The following is a 19,582-nucleotide window of genomic DNA, read 5'->3' on the forward strand; positions in this document are numbered from 1 at the left end:
CCACCCCTCTAGGTGGTCACAAAGCACCGAGCTGATCTCCCTGTGCTATGCAGCTGCTTTCCACTAGCTATCGGTTTTACACTTGGTAGTCCATATATGTCCATCCCAGTCTCTCACTTTGTCCCAGCTTACCCCTCCCCCTCCCCATGTGGTCAACTCCATTCTCTAGTAGGTCTGCATCTTTATTCCCCTCCTGCCCCTAGGTTCTTCATGACCTTTTTTTTTTTTTTTTAGATTCCATATATATGTGTTAGCATATGGTATTTGTTTTTCTCTTTCTTACTTACTTCACTCTGTATGAGAGATGCTATGGTCCATCCACCTCACTACAAATAACTCAATTTCGTTTCTTTTTATGGCTGAGTAATATTCCATTGTATATATGTGCCACATCTTCTTTATCCATTCATCTGTCAGTGGATGCTTAGGTTGCTTCCATGTCCTGGCTATTGTAAGTAGAGCTGCAGTGAACATTGTGGTACATGACTCTTTCTGAATTATGGTTTTCTCAGGGTATAGGCCCAGTAGTGGGATTGCTGGGTCGTATGCTAGTTCTATTTTTAGTTTTTTAAGGAACCTCCATACTATTCTCCATAGTGGCTGTATCAATTTACATTCCCACCAACAGTTCAAGAGGGTTCCCTTTTCTCCACACCCTCTCTAGCATTTATTGTTTGTAGAGTTTTTGATGATGGCCGTTCTGACTGGTGTAAGATGATATCTCATTGCAGTTTTGATCTGCATTTCTCTAATGATTAATGATGTTGAGCATTCTTTCATGTGTTTGTTGGCAATCTGTTTATATTCTTTGGAGAAATGTCTGTTTAGGTCTTCTGCCCATTTTTGGATTGGGTTGTTTGTTTTTTTGTTATTGAGCTGCATGAGCTGCTTATAAATTTTGGAAATTAATCCTTTGTCAGTTGCTTTATTTGCAAATATTTTCTCCCATTCTGAGGGTTGTATTTTCGTCTTGTTTATGGTTTCCTTTGCTGTGCAAAAGCTTTTAAGCTTCATTAGGTCTCATTTGTTTATTTTTGTTTTTATTTCCATTTCTCTAGGAGGTGGGTCAAAAAGGATCTTGCTGTTATTTATGTCATAGAGTGTTCTGCCTATGTTTTCCTCTAAGAGTTTTATAGTGTCTGGCCTTACATTTAGGTCTTTAATCCATTTTGAGTTTATTTTTGCATATGGTGTTTGGGAGTGTTCTAATTTCATTCTTTTACATGTAGCTGTCCAGTTTTCCCAGCACCACTTATTGAAGAGACTGTCCTTTCTCCATTGTATATTCTTGCCTCCTTTGTCAAAGGTAAGGTGACCATATGTGTGTGCGCTTATCTCTGGGCTTTCTATCCTGTTCCATTGATCTATATTTCTCTTTTTGTGCCAGTACCATACTGTCTTGATTACTGTAGCTTTGTAGTGTAGTCTGAAGTCTGGGAGCCTGATTCCTCCAGCTCCATTTTTCTTTCTCAAGACGGCTTTGGCTATTCAGGGTCTTTTGTGTCTCCATACAAATTTTAAGATTTTTTGTTCTAGTTCTGTAAAAAAAAAAAAATGCCATTGGTAATTTGATAGGGATTGCATTGAATCTGTAGATTGCTTTGGGTAGTAGAGTCATTTTCACAATGTTGATTCTTCCAATCCAAGAACATAGTATATCTCTCCATCTATTTGTATCATCTTTAATTTCTTTCCTCAGTGTTTTATAATTTTCTGCATACAGGTCTTTTGTCTCCTTAGGTAGGTTTATTCCTAGGTGTTTTATTCTTTTTGTTGCAATGGTAAATAATTCTTATTTAAAGAGAAGGTATTAGCTAACCTTTTTGAGCACTATCTACCAGTTACTTTTTTAAAGTATTTTACAGGGAACAACTTATTTTTCTGGCATAACTGCTCTGTGAAGTAGCTATTACTATTATTACCCTAATTTTCAGATGAGAAAATGGAGGACAGAGAGGCTAGGTAGCTTGCCCAACTAATACATAAGGAAAAATATATAATGAAGGGTTTTTGGATTATTCTCAAGGGTTATGTTATCACTGGGTGAATTTTTTTGAATTCACTCAGAAGATACTTATTTAATGCTGACTATGTGCCAGGTACTGTGCTAGGAGCAAGAGACAGAGATATTAACATGATGAATACCTTCACATTGCCAAGCATCTGGATAAACAACCATTGTCCAAATCCACATGTATATTAAATAATTGTTGTATTAATTCAATAATTTATCCCAAGTACCTATTCTCTGCCAGGTGTTGTCTAGCAAGCACTGTGTCAAATATCTGGCTTTTTGACAGAAGTCTGTATTTTATTATAATGTTTCTACCTATTAAATACCCATTAGGCATCTCCTCTACAGCTGTATTGAAATGCCATTGATATTCCCATGCCTCTGCCTACAGAGAGCTTCTGTTACAAGATTTGTAGTGATGAATAAAAGAAGCTAAATACTGAGGAAAGGAAGCTGGAGGACCAGAAACACACCCTTCACTAGTTTATACTTAGTCCTCTATTGGCAGTAGTGAGTTGACTTTTCCCTTGTTCTCTTCTTTCGAAGATGGCTGCATTCTAGAAAACTATTGCCTCCTTGTTTCATAAATACCTTTTTTTGTTTATACACAGATTCAATTTTACAATACATTTCTAAATATCTAGCTTGATTCTAGGAGTAAGTTGACCCTCTTTTTTATTTTAAACTGTTTTATGAATGGTGCGGTTGTCATTGACTCTAAACAATTTCATAACTGAGAGATGTGTACAGATAACCAATGACAAATGCGACTTAATTTGAGTTGAAGTTCTGGACTCTGAGAGTTCCCATGGCCACATTAAGAAAGTTGCCATCTTAGGAAAAGAGCAGTTATACTTTGGGACAGACACCTGAGTTCTTAGGTTTAGATAGCGAATATTAATGGAGTATTAATAAGGAGTGAGAGCTCTTATCTGAGAATCAGCTTGCTGAGTCATTCACTTAATACCTGGGGTTTCCTTTAAAGCCAAGAGTAATTTACTTTTAAATCTAGTTTTCTATGAAGAAAGACATTCTCTAACAAAACAAAGGCTGTAAGTGAGATCATGCTAATAAAAATGTTGGTGGTCTATAATCTATTTAAACTCCACCATCTTTATTACAATTTATGATGTTTGCAAGTAAATAACCCTTTTGAAAATCATTAGCTATTATCCAAAAGCCTATTGTTAGGGAACTGCAAGTTCAAGTTTTCAAACACTCTTCCAAAAAATCTCTATATCTATTATCAGATAAAGATGGCTACTCTTTTGAATAAAGAAGACTTCAGATTTCTAGAAAAGTTAAGACAGCGCCTGAGCTATGCTATGGTTGATATAGATTCTCAAATTGAGGGTATTGTAGTTCTTTGAAAAATAATTTGCTTCCACTTTTTTGGAGATATGACTTTCTCTCTTTGGAAGAAATGTGGTTTTTTGGAAATCATAAGAGCTAAGAATCAAAGAATTGATGTTCACATCCTCAGTGTTACATTAACTAGTTACATGTCAAAAGACAGAAACTTAAGCAGTTTTCTCATTGGTTTTATTGCTTTTGAAATTGGAGGAGATTCTCCGTGCTGCCTGCCTCCTAGACTCGTAAAGATTCAGCTATCTGGGTGCAAATGTTCTTTGAAGAGATAAATGTGATATACAAATATAACGAATGCTTTTGGGGGGACTTGTGGGGGATGCGTGAGTTTGTAAAATATTGGTATTCACTGGATTTCATTGCATGCTTCCCTGTACAGCATTGTTTGCAATATAATATGTGTTTATTCACTGCAGTTATATGTGTGCTTACTAATTAGAATACGTGTGTTTGTCCCACTCTACCCCATGGATTTGAAAGGATCATTATAAAAGAGGTCATGTTTTTATTGTGCAGAGTCCTATCCCCAGCAACTGCACTGACAAGCATAGTAGGTGCTCAATAAGTAATTGTTGGATGAATGGAGCCAGACCCCCTAAATGCACTGTGCATTTGCGGTGTACACTCTGCATTTGTACTTACTGCTTAAAACTGCTGGAAATTATATGTTGTTTTGAATTTTTAGGGCATTTTTTGGGGGGTTTAGATATGGTGCAAAATCAAATTTGGAGATCATGTCTATGAATGTTAAAAAATTAATGACTCACTTCTTCATAATCACTTCTCTTCCGACTTAAAATCCAAATATTTTGTAATTCAGATATTTTGTATTGGCGGGGAAGGGTTTGGTACCATTTAATACTGTACTGATAACTTAAATGATTTTTCTCTTCTTTTGTCTTCTCTTAGAGTACAACCCAGGGTTATGTGATAATGTGATGCTGTTTGAGAGAATGAGGTTCATAATCAGATAAACCTAGGTTCAAGTCCCAACGATACCACTTCCTAGTTACAAGACTTAATATAAGCTGTTAATTTCTCTCAGCCTTTGTTGCCTCATGTGAGCCTAATTATACTTCCCCAATGGGATTATTGTGAGGATTAAAGATAGTAATATACTTAAGGTGCTTGGCGTGATACCTAACACATAATAACCTTTAGCTGTAGCTATTATTGTTTATACAGTTCATTTCCTAAACAGTTATTTTTTTCTATTTTGTTTGTCTTTTTTGTGTGTATCTGTATATGTGTTTGTGTGTTTCCTTTTACAGATGGATATACAACTGATGACATTGAGTTTTACTGGCGTGGGGATGATAATGCAGTAACAGGAGTAACCAAGATTGAACTTCCACAGTTCTCTATTGTAGATTATAAACTTATCACCAAGAAGGTTGTTTTTTCCACAGGTTTGTATCAGGGCAAATAGTTAAGAGAAAAGGGGCTTTATTATATTTTGCCAAAAGGGTTCACTTATATCAGGATCAGGTCCCAGGGAAGGATGGGGACTCTGGAAGACTTAGATCTGCTGAAAATGCTCAGTTCCCCAGCAAGCCCATTTGGAACCCATCCATTTACTTTCAAGAAGGCACCCCCAGCAAAGCAAATGTCTCTCATGTACTATCATAATTCCTTGAAACATACTGAGGACAGCCAGGTCATAGTTCACTCAAGTCTGACCACAGTGAAATTCTCTAAACACAGTAGGGTGGGAGGACTTCACATTTTTCTCAAAGGGTAGGACTTTCTTTACGTAGCCTTACCTACTGTTTTGGAGCTAAAATCTTTTCCAGATGTTGAGATTATCCTGATACATTTACCATTCTTATTCTTCCAGTATTGAGGTCAGACTTGTTTTCATCAGCACAGATTTTTAACAAAAAAGCCCAGGAATGCAGTAATTTGCTCCATACTCATTAAAAGAAAAATAAGTCCACAGGAATATCCCTCTTTATATTTTTCTTATTGAAATGAATTCCCCAAGCACAGAAATAGCTAATACAGTAACTGTAGATTTTGAATTGTCTGCTAAGGACTCAGGCACTTGCTGTCCCTGAAAACTACTTCAAGCAAGAATACAAAATAGCCTCCAGCTTTGCAAAAGAAACAACAGAAACTTTTCTTAGGTTTGAGGTTCTTTGAACCCCCGAGACACTATAGAAATGAGTTTCTACTTAAAATATTTTTACTTTAATATTAATATACTTGCTTCAGTCCAAGAGGGCTAGACAAGGCTTTCAGTTAGTAAGAATATCCCCCCCCTCACACACACACACACACACACACACACACACACACACACACACACCATTTGTCAATGTGACTCTTTTAGGTTATAAGACTGTATTCTGTTACATATCTCATTTAAAATGTAATTCCCCAGGTCCACACCATCAAAAGACCCAGCTTCAAGAATCTGATCCTTAGTTATATCTCCCACAAACATTGCTCAGGAAAAGTGACTCTCCACCTTTTGGTGGGTCAGGAGTCCTTTTAAAACTTTGATGGAAGCAATGAAATTAGAAAAATTACTGCGTACACATGAAAACCTTCACAAAATTTCAGGGATTTGCTGCACTAACTGCAGCCTTGCCACTGATCCTCGCCTTAAAATGCATCCTGGGGCTTGTGAAGAGATTTCTTTCCCTATAATCAGAGTGTACAGCCTTATTCTTATATACATAAATGTACAGGATGGACTTGCTGAGAAACAGTTAAAGGGGGAACCAAGGGACTGTCTCAAATTGTCTTGTCATCACAGTTGCAGAGAATGAGAACGTTTGATTCAGTGTAGGAGGCTGAGGAGGGAAGAGCTGGAATTCTTTCAATTACTGATGAGTGTGGAATATATTTAACACTGAGTAAGTCCTGCTAATTAAAAGCCCTGTTTTCTCAGACCACTTTTGCAGAAGAAAATGCCCTTCACCAGGAGCTAAAATTGAGTTTAGGAAAGATATACAAACTGTTTGTGGGCCTTTAAAGAAAAGTATCCTATAAATATTGATTGATAACGATGATGTTTTAAAATTGTCTTTCTAGGTTCCTATCCCAGGTTGTCCCTCAGCTTTAAGCTTAAGAGAAACATTGGTTACTTTATCCTGCAAACATACATGCCATCTATCTTGATCACTATCCTCTCCTGGGTCTCCTTCTGGATTAATTACGATGCTTCAGCTGCAAGAGTGGCATTAGGTAGGCATCAATCTGACTGCTTGTGGAGTGTGCCTGTGTGTGCGCGTGAGTGCACGTGCACTTTCCTTACCCTCGAATTTGCGATGCGTGACGAGACCGGACTGCGCACATTATAAGAATTTGGCTATGAGACGTTGGGTGATCTGATTCAGCGTTAAATCAGTTAAACACAAATTAAAACTCTTTCATGTCAAAATTAGTTAACTATGTAGCTGTCGGTAATGAAATTAGTCCCATCAGCTTGATATTTTTATTGAAGCATAGTTCATGTAATATTGCTAGATAATTGTTGTTTTTATCTGTGTTTCCTTACCTGGGAAGAGCTCTCTTCCATCTTTTTTTTAATTATTATTCTGAACAAGAAACAAAGAAATGAAATGTGCAACTAATCAATGAGCAGAAAATTCTGAAGTCTTAACTAAGATTTTGGGATAGCATGGCAGAGGGCAGGAGACAACAAAGTAAGAATATTGGGAAATCATCCATGGCATCACTTATCTTATGCATGACGTTTTTCCATCATGACTCCAGAGGAAGAGAATAAATTGTATTTCGTGAACATTTTTATGTTGCTAACTCCAGATATAGTAAATTTATGACCTTTTATGCAATCTTTATTATTCTGAGTTCTGACTAATCCCTTTAAATTTTGAGTTAAGTGCTTCACCAGTATATCTCAATTAAATCATTAATTCCTTAGCAAAGTCATTATTCATACAACAAAAATTTTTTGAGCACCTACTATGTGTCAAACATACTGGGCACTGGAGATAAAGCCAGTGTCCTTCTGGAAGTTATGTTCTAGCAATAAAAGGTAAAAAAGTAAATTTATTTTGCATTTAACATGCAAATTATATAATATGGTAAACCTGTAGAGTGGAAATAAGCAAGGTAAGGGGGTGGGTATACTAGGGGTACAGTTTAGAACAATCAGCGTAGACTTCATTGATTGCTAATGGATAAAGACTTGAAGAAGATCGAGTCACATAAATGTCTGGATGAGAATATTCCAGCTTGATGAAGAGACCCTCAGGTAGAAACATGCCAAGCAAGTGAGCAAGGTGGCCTGTAAGGCAGATGCAGAGTGAGTTCAGGAGTAAAGATAATGTCAGGGAGAGGGGACTAAAAGATGATGAAATGGTCCAGGGGCCATAATAAAAGTTTTGCTTTTATTCTGAGTGAAATTAGAGCAACACTGAGCAAAGAACTGACATGATTTCAGATACAAAGGGATAACTTTGGCTGCTGTGTTGAGATTAGATTGTGGTGGTTCAGGGATGGAAGGAGAATTAATTACCTCCTGGACTGAGTCAAGTCCCTTGTGATATATTCTCTTAAAATACTGTAGACCAACCTTGGAGACCAGCCACAGTTATAATTTATATTTATTTGGTTTGTGATGTTCATTTTCCTCATGGTACTGAAGATACCTTGGAGGAAGGTCCATATCTAATTTTGCTTCCATTATATTTGTAGTGTCTCACACAGTGAATGGTGTCCAGTAAATACCTGCTGAATAAAGTAATGAATGGAATTTGTAAATATCCTGTTATTCCAAAATGAAAATCTGTTATCAATTTGATGCCTATTACAGGAATAATACATAAGTTATTTACTTTTTGAAAGAAAATTGTCAAATGTCTTTTATGTGAGCAGTTTATTACTAGGTCAGAAACACCTTAACATGAGATTTAGATAAATAGTAAAATCAGTGTTGTCTGTTTTATAATATACATGTAATATTCATGTCATCCAAGATAAGCTCTAGATGAAATAATGAAGAGAAAAGTAAAATTGGAAAATGTGTCAAAATGACTAACATAGGGCTTCCCTGGTGGCGCAGTGGTTGAGAGTCCGCCTGCCAATGGAGGGGACGTGGGTTCGTGCCCCGGTCCGGGAAGATCCCACATGCCGCGGAGCGGCTGGTCCCGTGAGCTATGGCCGCTGAGCCTGAGCGTCCGGAGCCTGTGCTCCGCAACGGGAGAGGCCACAGCAGTGAGAGGCCCACGTATCGCAAAAAAAAAAAAAAAAAATGACTAACATAGAAAAGATGTGAGAACTATAAAATACCTAGATCTAAAGTATAACCATATTTTTTTGGCCATGCTCAGAATTGGCTGCTCAAATTTATTTTTTCTGTATCTGTTTCATGAGCATATAGAAAAGCAAGGCAAAAATTATCTTATTAGAGAGAAAAAATTAAATCAGAAAACATATGTTCTTAAAAAATAGAATTGAAAATTAACTTTTGTTCTGTGTTATCAGGTAGTGTTTAAGGGCACAGGTTTCTGAGTCAGAGACACCCCAGTTCAAATTTTGACTCTGCAACTTCCCATCTGTGTGATCTTGACCTAGGAGCTCTGTTTTCACATCACTCTTTTCCTACAAAGCTGAGCCTTTGTAGGAAACTCAGGGCTCTGGACTCCCACTGCTTTTACCCAGCATATCTCTGTCTATCCCTCCAATTACAGCTTTGGGAAAACTACTCCCCACTGTTGGAGATGTTCCCTCAGCTGGACTAGTGGTAATAACCTGACATAGTGTGGCGTTTCCCATAGAGTCTTGTAATACTTCTATATTATTTATCTGTGCATTATGTGCCTACATTCCCAACCCAGAAACACGAAGGCTAGACAGCTGCTTCTCTGTTACTCTCCACCTCTAGTTTCCATATTTTTTGCAATCATTGTTCATATCATCTGTTTAATGCATTCATTGAGTTCAGTACTTTTACAGTGATTTTAATTTATTTTCCCTTCATCACTTACTTATTCTGAAAAACTCTCAGCTGGTATTCTGCTTCCTGTCTTGCATGCTTACCCTCATGATCGTCCTAAACACAGTTTGTCCCTGATACCTCCCTACTGGAAGCTGGTCAGTAGCCTCACATTGCCTTCAATTTTAAGTTCAAGTTCTGCATTAGGCACTGTGTATGTAACTTTCCATTATGCAGCCCTTAATCTCCACTTTGCTCATCATTCTTCCCATCATATCCTATAATGTACCCACATTGAGTTTCTTGAGATTCTTTTGATGGGCTGTGTACTTTCACCTCCACAAAGCACCCCTTTAAAAAAACTCTCTCGGGCTTCCCTGGTGGCACAGTGGTTAAGAATCTGCCTGCCAATGAAGGGGACACGGGTTCGAGCCCTGGTCCAGGAAGATCCCACAAGCCCGTGCACCACAATTACTGATCCTGTGCTCTAGAGCCCGCGAGGCATTACTACTGAAGCCCGTGCGCCTAGAGCCCGTGCTCCGCAACAAGAGAAGCCACCACAATGAGAAGCCCGCACATGGCAACAGAGAAGCACCTGCTCGCCACAATTAGAGAAAGCCCGTGCATAGCAACAAAGACTGAACACAGCAAAAAATAATAAATAAACAAATTTATTTTAAAAATAAATAAATAAATAAACTCTCCCCACCACCAATGCTCTTAGGTCCACTATCACTTTTCACCTCCAGGTTTTGTTTGCCTGGGTAACTCTGACTCATTCTTCAAGACTCAGCTCCGAAGTCTATATTTCCTGATCTCTTCCCTGCCACATCATGGGCTAAACTAGGATCTTCTCCATATTCTCAACTTTCACCTTACACAGATGTCTATCATAGCATTTAATTCACATCTCTAGCCCCCCACTAGATACATAACTATAAATATAAAAATGTAATTAAAGGAAATGCCCCCCAAATGATTAATGTTTGCTATAAATTAATGATTTATACATATTGCCAGGGCCTATCACAGGGCTGCTATATAATAAGTGCCTGGTATATATTTTGCAGGATCTATAAACAAGTAAAAAAATACAGTTAAACTTTCCAGCTATGATGAAAGCAGAAAGGAAATACAAACACTATTACTCTCACTCTCTCATTTTTTACAGGAATTACAACTGTGCTAACAATGACCACTATCAATACCCACCTCCGGGAAACTCTCCCTAAAATCCCTTATGTGAAGGCCATTGACATGTACCTGATGGGGTGCTTTGTCTTTGTTTTCATGGCCCTTCTGGAATATGCTTTGGTCAACTACATCTTTTTTGGGAGGGGACCTCAACGCCAAAAGAAAGCAGCTGAAAAGGCTGCCAGTGCCAACAATGAGAAGATGCGTCTGGATGTCAACAAGGTAAGTTCAAAGGGCAAAGCCCTCCTTGCTTCTTAAACTCATAGAAGAATGCCTGCAATATAGGTTCATGGCCTTGTTAACAAATGAGAAAACCAAAGCCCAGGGAAGAGATAATTAGTGATGGAGGCACAATTAGGGCCCAAATTTATGGTACAACATTTACATGCCCTTTACCTTAACACTAGGGTGGCCCAAACCATAGTCATCTGAGAACCACCTTTGTGACTTATTCCATATATGAGTATAATATGTACTATTATTTACTTTATGTTTATTTAAATTTACTCACTTTATTTAAATTTATTTTAAAAAAGGAAATTTCATATCACTTAAATCAGTATTACTTGCTGGAAGATAATCTTAAGTATAAATAAAAATGGAACTGTGTTATTAAATTCTAGGTTATACTAGATAAAGGCTCTAGGCCTGAGCTCTGCATTCTCATTGATTTAAAAAGGAAATAAGCATGTACAGACATGTGGTAAAGACCCACCAGCAACAAACTGAGACTGTGTTCTTGAAGTCATCAGATGGATAGAAAAAGAAGTGGAAGGGAAAAAAAGAATAACTTACTTTTTAAGTGACAGATAATTACTTAATGCCTTGCACAGGTACTACTTAAAATCCTTGAAGCATTTGAGTACAGGAGGCTACCATGTTGCTTAAGTCAGGCATAGCCAAAGAAAAATTCCTACACAGTTGTAAATCTAATTTATTCTTGAAAGCAATGGTTCTCAACTTTGGGTGCTCAATTAAATGACTAGGAAAGCATTAAAAAATACTGAAGCCTGGGTTTCATCCCCAGAAATTCTGATTTGATTGTTCCTGGGGTATGCCTGGGCATCATAATTTTTTTTAATTCTCCAAATATTATTCTTATTTGCATTCAAGATTTAGAATCTCAATTTTGAGGCTTTCGACAATAGTTCCAATAGATCTAGCCATCTTTACTCCCAAAATGTGACTTCACCTGGCTTCCTGTTATATAACTTTCGGCACTGAACAGAATATTTACATATGCATTTTCCCATAGTGCAAATTTAGGCGCTTCAAAATAGACAAAAAAAACAAGGACTTATTTTAATATCTGCCATAAATAGCGTTTATAAAGTAGTGCATGATGTTGGATTTGGTAAATAGTTCATAGTGATGGAACTAAGAAAATAGTAAGACTTTTAAGCTATCTGGGATTGTTAACCATCCAATAATTATTGCATTTACATTTTAATATTTCTAACTTCAATTTAATTCCAAGGGTGGCACACCATAAATAATCCCTGCCATTGAGTTTTATTTGGCGCAAACCCAATGAAAGCTTCTGACTCACTGATATTTTCCATATATCCATAGGTCTGATATTCGATTTTGGACTATTCTCTAATCAAAAGCACTCCTTCCCAGGAGATGATATTCATAATGATGCAAATTTTAAGTATGGCCCTTATAAGCCAGTGAACCACAGGGTCTAGGAAGTTGTCAATCTCTTTTCAGTGCTCCGGGTTTCATTTATTGGAATCTGTTAATAGATTCCAAGGTAGCATTATGATTCTCTCGGGCTGTCAAATAGAGAATGCTTTTTAAACCCATTTTACAATTTTCCTGATAGAGTACCTTTAGTAAAGAAAATGAACAAATAAAACAATCTCCTAGGACAGCAGTTTGAAATGAGTCTCAATAAATTGCCTAAAGCAAAGCTGGCTTAACATCTGATCTCTCTTCACTTTCACCTACCCTATTTTTTCATACCAATTTGCATTTACATAATAAATTTAAGTACCAGAGAGTGGCAGTTTTGTAGCAGACTGAACCTGGAGAGCTTCAGGTAGTTTTAAACTCAATGTACTGAGATGGAGGTAGGGAATGGTTCACTGGGCAGGTACCCCATAGTGATGCAAAACCCATCCATCCTCTTGGCTGAAGTTGGATCCACAATTCAGAGCATAGAATGAGAGAATAAAAAAGATACCAGAATTCTTCTAGTACAGTGGTTCTCAAATCTCAGGCCATTTTGCCACCACGCCCCCCCGCCCCCGTCAGAGGATCATTGACAATGTCTGTAGATGTTTTGGATTATCAAAACCAGGAGGAGGGGATTGCCACTGGTATCTAGTGGGTAGAGGCCAGCCGTGCTGCTAAACATCCTACAGTGCATTGGACGGCCTCCCCATAACAATTATCCAGCCCAAAACGTCAGTATTGCTGAGGTTAAAAAACTCTATGCTAGTCCAATCTTCCGGCTTCAAACTTGAGAAAAATGTAAGATACGTGTCCTATTCTTAAAACTCTTTAGCACAAGTGGAGTCTCTTCTTTCTTTGATCAGTGTGCAATAACATCATGGTATCAGGAGTTATCATTTAGCACAGTAATTCTGAACAGATATTTTAGAGTCAGTCAGGTTTGATATTTACCCTCTATTTAGTAGTTGTGTGATAATAGGGGGGAAAAAAGTCTCTCTGACCCTTTAGTTTCCTCATCTGTAAAATGGAGTTAATTCCTCTCATAAGTTATGAAGTTATGATAAAATGTAGAAAATAGCATAGTCCCCAGTATATGATAAGCACTAGGTAAGTGATAAATATTAACAAAATATTATAAACGATAAACATTATTACTTTTCAAAATAAAATTTACAGTCTCCAGACCTATTGGCGATACTTGCTTGTGCGTTCTGCATGCTCTAGTATGTAGGATGCAGTCCTATCCCTAAAAAAGTATTACCTACAGAGGAATGTTTCACTTTGGAAGTTTTAAAGTCAAAGCAACGAAATCATTTTTCAACAGGTATTCGCTGTAAAATCGATAGCAAGCCAACTATAAACTTTATCAATTATTTCTTAGGCCAGAATACTTAGAGCCATGTTGATTAGATATTTTAAAGGTAGCCATCTAACATTCCAGGCTCCCTTTTTTTTTTTTTTTTTTTAACACAGCATGAAGGGTTAGAGGAGACCCACAGAGGGCTCTGATTGCACAATGCTTTCTTTTGTGTCGGCATCATGAATAATGTCACTCTATTTCTTATCAAGAATGTTCCTTCTTTTTAACTGTAATTTTACAGTTTTTTTTTTTTTTAAAGATCAGGCACATATAATCAACTAAGTATTGTTGGATGCTCCGGAGCAATCAGTCACTAGGAGAGGGATTGACTTTTTCTGGTTCCATTGATGGTTTCCTAGAGACAGAAGCAGCATGTCATATGGTCTAAAGTGATTTTTAAACTCTTCTCTGTCCTGAGGGCAGGAGGGATGAAAATGGGAAGCCTAGCCAGGTGGGAGCCCACTGTCACTCAAAGGCATGCTTCCACATTTTTCTAATCTCTTCCCTGTATGAAGTTTCCTGTAAATTCTTATTTTAACAAGAGTTATCTGCAGCTCTTAAAACAATTCTTAGTCTGGTGTTTAACTGATGGAAAAACTAAGGCTCTGAAAGAAAGTTAACTATCCAAGGTTGCATAGCAAAGTTAACAAGATTTCTGAGATGATCTAGGTTTTCTAGTCGTTATCCAGTGTACATTCCTCTGTGCAAGCAAGTGAAAAAATAATATAAAATTTAAAAGCTGATTCCAGATTAGTCTATATATTCAGTTCACATCACCTAAAAAAACCCGTCTGTCTACAGGAGTCTGTAGCTGACAAGCCTTGTTACTTTCACAGTTGTCTCCATGCGACAAATTAAGTTGTTAACTACTAAGATTTTTAAAAATAAACCTCAAAACAGTAAGAGTTCTACCGAATATTTTTCTTCAGTGTTTTCAGGAGTAGCTAAAAAACTACAGTCTCTTTTTCTAGTGTTAGGAAAGCTCTCCTGTTATACCTTGCATTCTTCTATTGTGTGTGTGTGTGTGTGTGTGTGTGTGTTTCCTTATAGGATTTTCTCTTGATCAATTTTCCCACTTTTCTTGTTCATGCCTTCAAGTTTTCAGCTCTCCCTTTTTTTCTTTTAAGCTTTATGTTGTTTTCTTGTTTATTTTTCTGCCAATAACTAGGTGTATATATATTTGAGACTTTAGTTACTTCTGTCTTTTCACCACCCTGATTCTTGCATACCTGAAATGCCTCCAATATCCTTACTGTATCGAGAGACCCACAACCACCAGTTTTCCCAATAAAGCTGCACCGAAAAGATCTACTGGGGGGGGTGGCATCCTTTATTCTGCATTCATGGGTGTTGGAGTCTCTGTGTTGTCTTTATCCATTACACCTAAATTTTTGGTTAAGCAGAGCACTAAGATCTTTTAAATTTATTTATTTCTAGTGCTTGAAACTAGATTTTGTAAGTGATACATTAAAAAGAACTATTTAGAAGTTCTAGTCTCTGTTAGCATCGGTCTTTCTAGAGACCAGTAGCATTTATCTATAGCCAATTTACTTTAACCACCAATTCTAATCTAGTGGCATCAGTCGACTTAATTAGCACATTCTCTACTTTGTCTTCCAGATTTTTTATAAAGATATTAAACAAAATGGGACCCAATATCGATCCTTGTGGGACCCAACTGGAAACCTCTCCCCAACTAGACGGACTACCAATTACGATTTCTCTCTGTATACGGTTAGATAGCCAGTTTTTAATCCATTTATTTGTATTTCTGTTGGAGCCAATATGTTTAGCTGTTCCCTTTAAATTAATGTATGGCGTTTTTGCGGATAACCTATGGACTTGTATCCTGAGACGTGGGGATACGTTAAATGTTTTCATGAGACCATAATGGGGTTTTCCTGGGTTTGTTTTTTTTAAATGTAGTTATGATGAACCTAAGCTTCAGTGTTCCACTCATACATTATTGTTGTGCTAAAGAAAGAAAACAAGCGGATCGTATTTTGAGACTTCTTGTCATTTGTATTGAGAGTATAGAGTATCATTATATACTCTGGCATTTCTTAGTTTTCTTGTTGTGTTTCTTTGGGTTGGTGGAATAGGTGGAGAATTATACAGTCCTTCCGTAGGTTGGCTTAGAATTCAGGAACCTATATTTTCTGCCCTAGATCATTCACTTGTGTGTGAGAATGTTATGTTTGCATCAAGTCCTTGTTCCTTTATTGTTATTTATATTTTAGAAATAAGTATTATCTCAGCAGGCCCAGTTTGTTATAATGATAGATAAGAGGCAATAATTGAGATTGTTTCTTGACAATGCTCTTGACTTAAATGAACTCCGAAGAAAGCCCATTGGGGGCTAAAACTTAGAGTTCAGTTTCTGAATCCTCATGTGTTTACATTTCTTAATTGGCAAATTGTCATTCACATTACCCGCCAAACTGGAGGAGGAAGATGGTGATCGTCACCATTCCACATTATCATCTACTGCCTACCTCTCATTTGTTTTCGTTCTGTTTCTTGGTGAGGCAGTGAATGATACTGAACGCTGTGAATCTTTCCTATGAGGACTTGATGCCAGAGAAGCTGTCATTATTATACCTTGAAGTGTCATGTTCTACCTTAGTTTTGTGGCTCTGACCCCAAATTCCTTGATTCCTCATTGTTATTACCTTTGGGGTGGGAAACAGTTATGGTTAACCTCTTAAATTGCTAGTTGGTTTTACTATTTTAAGTTGTTCTTTTAACTTCATTACTTGTTGTGTTATACGTAGCATGAGTCTGATAAATGATATTAGGTAGATTCCAGGAGAAGAGGTGTTTGAAATTTTGTTACTCACTATTTTAGTCCCAATCCCCTACTATGTCTGTTCTCTCAGGCTATCTCATTTGTGATGTTGCTGCGGTTCTTGTTTTTAACTGAAGCCACTATTGTTGAAATGGAAGTAGACTGATTTGATTGGGCAGTATTCTGGGTAGAATGCTAATCATTTAGAAGAAAATATGTCTGACAGTTGGAGTTCGGGTTTATGATGAAAATGGTTGAAAAATAATGTATTTTCCAAAATCAAAATCAGAGTATACTGCATGATTGGTCTATGACTGGGTAAAAGTTACATGAAAATTCAGGAAAATCCTCAGATTATGAGAATATTTGAAAGAAAATTTGCCTCTGTTGTTCTTGTCAGCCGATGGATTGAAAGTTAATGATACTCTCCGATGCCATGATTTGGACCCTCATTTGTCAAGAACTCTTTCTCTCTATTTCATAAAACATTATGTTAAAGAGAATGATTTACATTGAAATATGAATCTTAATGTCATCTGCCTTTATACTTTTCTTTGTTGGGTGTGTCTTTACTCTGTCTTTTTAATTCTCTTTTAAGTTCATATTTAGAGTATGAAATAAGGGCCAATATTCAAAAGTTTGAATGATGAGCTGTTAAACCTGTAACCTGCAAAAGCATTGAAATGTATTTGACAATCCTCAGAGGCAATAGAATGCACTGGGATGATGGTAGCTGTTAGAATCAGACTGAACTGGGTTCACCTTCAGGCATGGTCTTCTATGAGCTGTGTAACATTACACATGTTTAACTTTTCCATCCTTCAAGTTCCTCAGCTGAAAACTGAAACAATAAAATTTTGCTTCATGGAGCTACTGAGAGGATTAAATGAGATAATTTGCTAAGGGCCTTATACAGTACCAGACATAGAGCACTCCATAAATTGTTGCTGTTATTCTGGAGATGGTAGCAGTGTGTATCTTTCTCAATTTTTCTTTTTTTATCCCTATTACTGTTTTATGATTGTAAAACTAATTTATGGTCAGTCTTTTAAAAAAAATGTGCAAAGGCAATGAAAACCACCTGTACTCCACACCCAGATATAATCATTGTTAGCATTGTCCTTTTATCACACTTAATGACATACTTTTATACAAATAATTATGCTCTACTATTGTGTGTATGCTATTTTCTACTTACCTTTTTTGTGTCTTTAAACATCAGTATAAGTATACAGCATTTCTAATAACTACAAAATATTTTATTGAATGTATATACCATAATCTATATAACAAACACCTATTGTTAGACATTTACATTGTTTTAAGTGTTTTTTTTGTTTTGTTTTGGTTTTTTTGCGGTACGCGGGCCTCTCACTGTTGTGGCCTCTCCCGTTGCGGAGCACAGGCTCCAGACACGCAGGCTCAGTGGCCATGGCTCACGGGCCCAGCCACTCCACAGCATGTGGGATCTTCCCGGACCGGGGCACGAACCCGTGTCCCCTGCATCGGCAGGTGGACTCTCAACCACTGCGCCACCAGGGAAGCCCCTCTAAGTGGTTTTTGATTATAAACAACTAAAATAAGTACCCCATTGCTGACATGTATACACACCATTGATTCCTAATATATTTCTTAAAGTGAAATTTCTGAGTCAAAAAGTATATGCTTTAAAATGGTGATACATATTGCCAAATTGTTCCCTAGAAAAGTTCTACTATAGTTTACATACCTACTATGAGAGTGTGGCAGTACACACACACACACACACACACACACACACACATATACATATCACCCAGCCCTTAAAATGATGAAGAAACAGAAAACTGATGTCTAACTGCTTTCTGTTGTGAAAAGTGTTAGAGAAATGGAGATATAAGAATCCAAAAACCCAGGTGCAGTTTTTCTCTTCTCTGTCCAAAAGCCGTAAAGGATAAAATGGCAATGGAAAAGCAAAACAAAAACAACACCCAACTAAAACTGAAGCTCTGCAGAGAGACAGAAATGCATAAGGAGGGCCAGTGTTAGTGCAAGCAAAATCCAGAAGAATCTACCCAAGCTATATTTGAGCAAATAGGAAAACTCTATAGAAAGGTCTGCCTATAAATGAAGCATCTAAACAAAGAATCAGCATGGCAGCTGTGCAGGAAAACTACCAAATGACATTGTCTCTCCCTGCTCTCTTTCTCTCTCTCTCTCTCACTCGTTCGTAGGGAGAGAGAGAGGAACTCAGCACGCAAAAGACAGATAATGACCCGTTAATGGAAAAAATATTTCAGGGTATATTAAAAACTTTCATTAAAAAAGTGTTTTTCTTGCAAAAATTGAAAGAGAATGTGAAACAAAAGATCAAGGATGAACAATTTTCATAGACACTAATAACTGCATCTAAAATAGTTAAGAAAGAAAATCAATATGGCAAAAAAATCAAGGCAGTAACACAAAGTTCAGGCTGTAGAAAATCATGCCAAATACAGAAAAAAAGAGATGTACAGTTAAAAACCACTTAGAGAAAACATAATATACAGGACAGGTACAGCAGAGCAAACATGCAGAGCCATAATGTTGGTGAAATATAGAATGGAACAAAAAGCAAATAGAAAAAAATATTTAAATCTGACATCAATAGCTAATTATAATAATGATAATGATAAATACTTCTTGAATGCCATGTATATGCTTAAACACTCTCTATATATTATCTCATAACATTAGTCATTATTACCCTGTGTTGTAGCAGTTATAATTTTATAAATGATGAACAGAGACCCAGAACGTGTAATTAATTTTCTTAAGGTTGAACAGCTAAAAAAATGGTTGAACAGCAAGTATGACTAGAGGATACACTCTAACTACTCTGCTGTACATTGTGTGTTTATACATACCTGTAATGAAATTAATCAGTAAGCCAAAAGGATATACTGGGTTCTAAGATTAAAATTATATAATACCATTGCCACCTTATTATATTCTTCTAACATTATTAAACTTCCAGTCAGAAAAAGTGACCAACAGGTAAGGAAAAAAAATCTCAAACTACTCCACGGCAATATTAAATTTTATAAGACAATGGAAAAATATTACAGGGTTCTGAGGGGGAAAAATATAACCTAAGAATATTATGGATATTATTTTAATGCAAAAGAAAGACAATCTATCCTCAATATGCAAAGTCTAAGGGAACATAGCATCCATGCGTCCTTATTCAAAGAAAAATATTATAGCTTTAGTATAAAGAAAAATCTAGCCCCCAACAAAAGAGAGTCAAAG

General features: G+C 36.8%; 1 protein-coding gene across 3 annotated transcripts in view; it reads left to right on the forward strand.

Moving 5' to 3' along the window:
* The window catches only part of GABRB2 (gamma-aminobutyric acid type A receptor subunit beta2), a 300,145-nt gene that overhangs the window by 233,327 nt on the left and 47,236 nt on the right, over nucleotides 1–19,582 (forward strand). For 2 of the 3 annotated variants that reach the window (XM_049708482.1, XM_004271958.3), the window contains exons 7-10: nucleotides 4,654–4,791; nucleotides 6,422–6,574; nucleotides 10,462–10,706; nucleotides 15,145–15,258. In XM_049708482.1, coding sequence (XP_049564439.1) covers nucleotides 4,654–4,791; nucleotides 6,422–6,574; nucleotides 10,462–10,706; nucleotides 15,145–15,258 — 650 coding nt within the window. The remainder of the gene's footprint in view (nucleotides 1–4,653; nucleotides 4,792–6,421; nucleotides 6,575–10,461; nucleotides 10,707–15,144; nucleotides 15,259–19,582) is intronic. The other variant, XM_004271960.2, reaches the window with a different exon arrangement.

The sequence above is a fragment of the Orcinus orca genome, chromosome 3 (genome assembly GCF_937001465.1).
Source record: "Orcinus orca chromosome 3, mOrcOrc1.1, whole genome shotgun sequence".
Lineage (NCBI taxonomy): Eukaryota > Metazoa > Chordata > Mammalia > Artiodactyla > Delphinidae > Orcinus > Orcinus orca.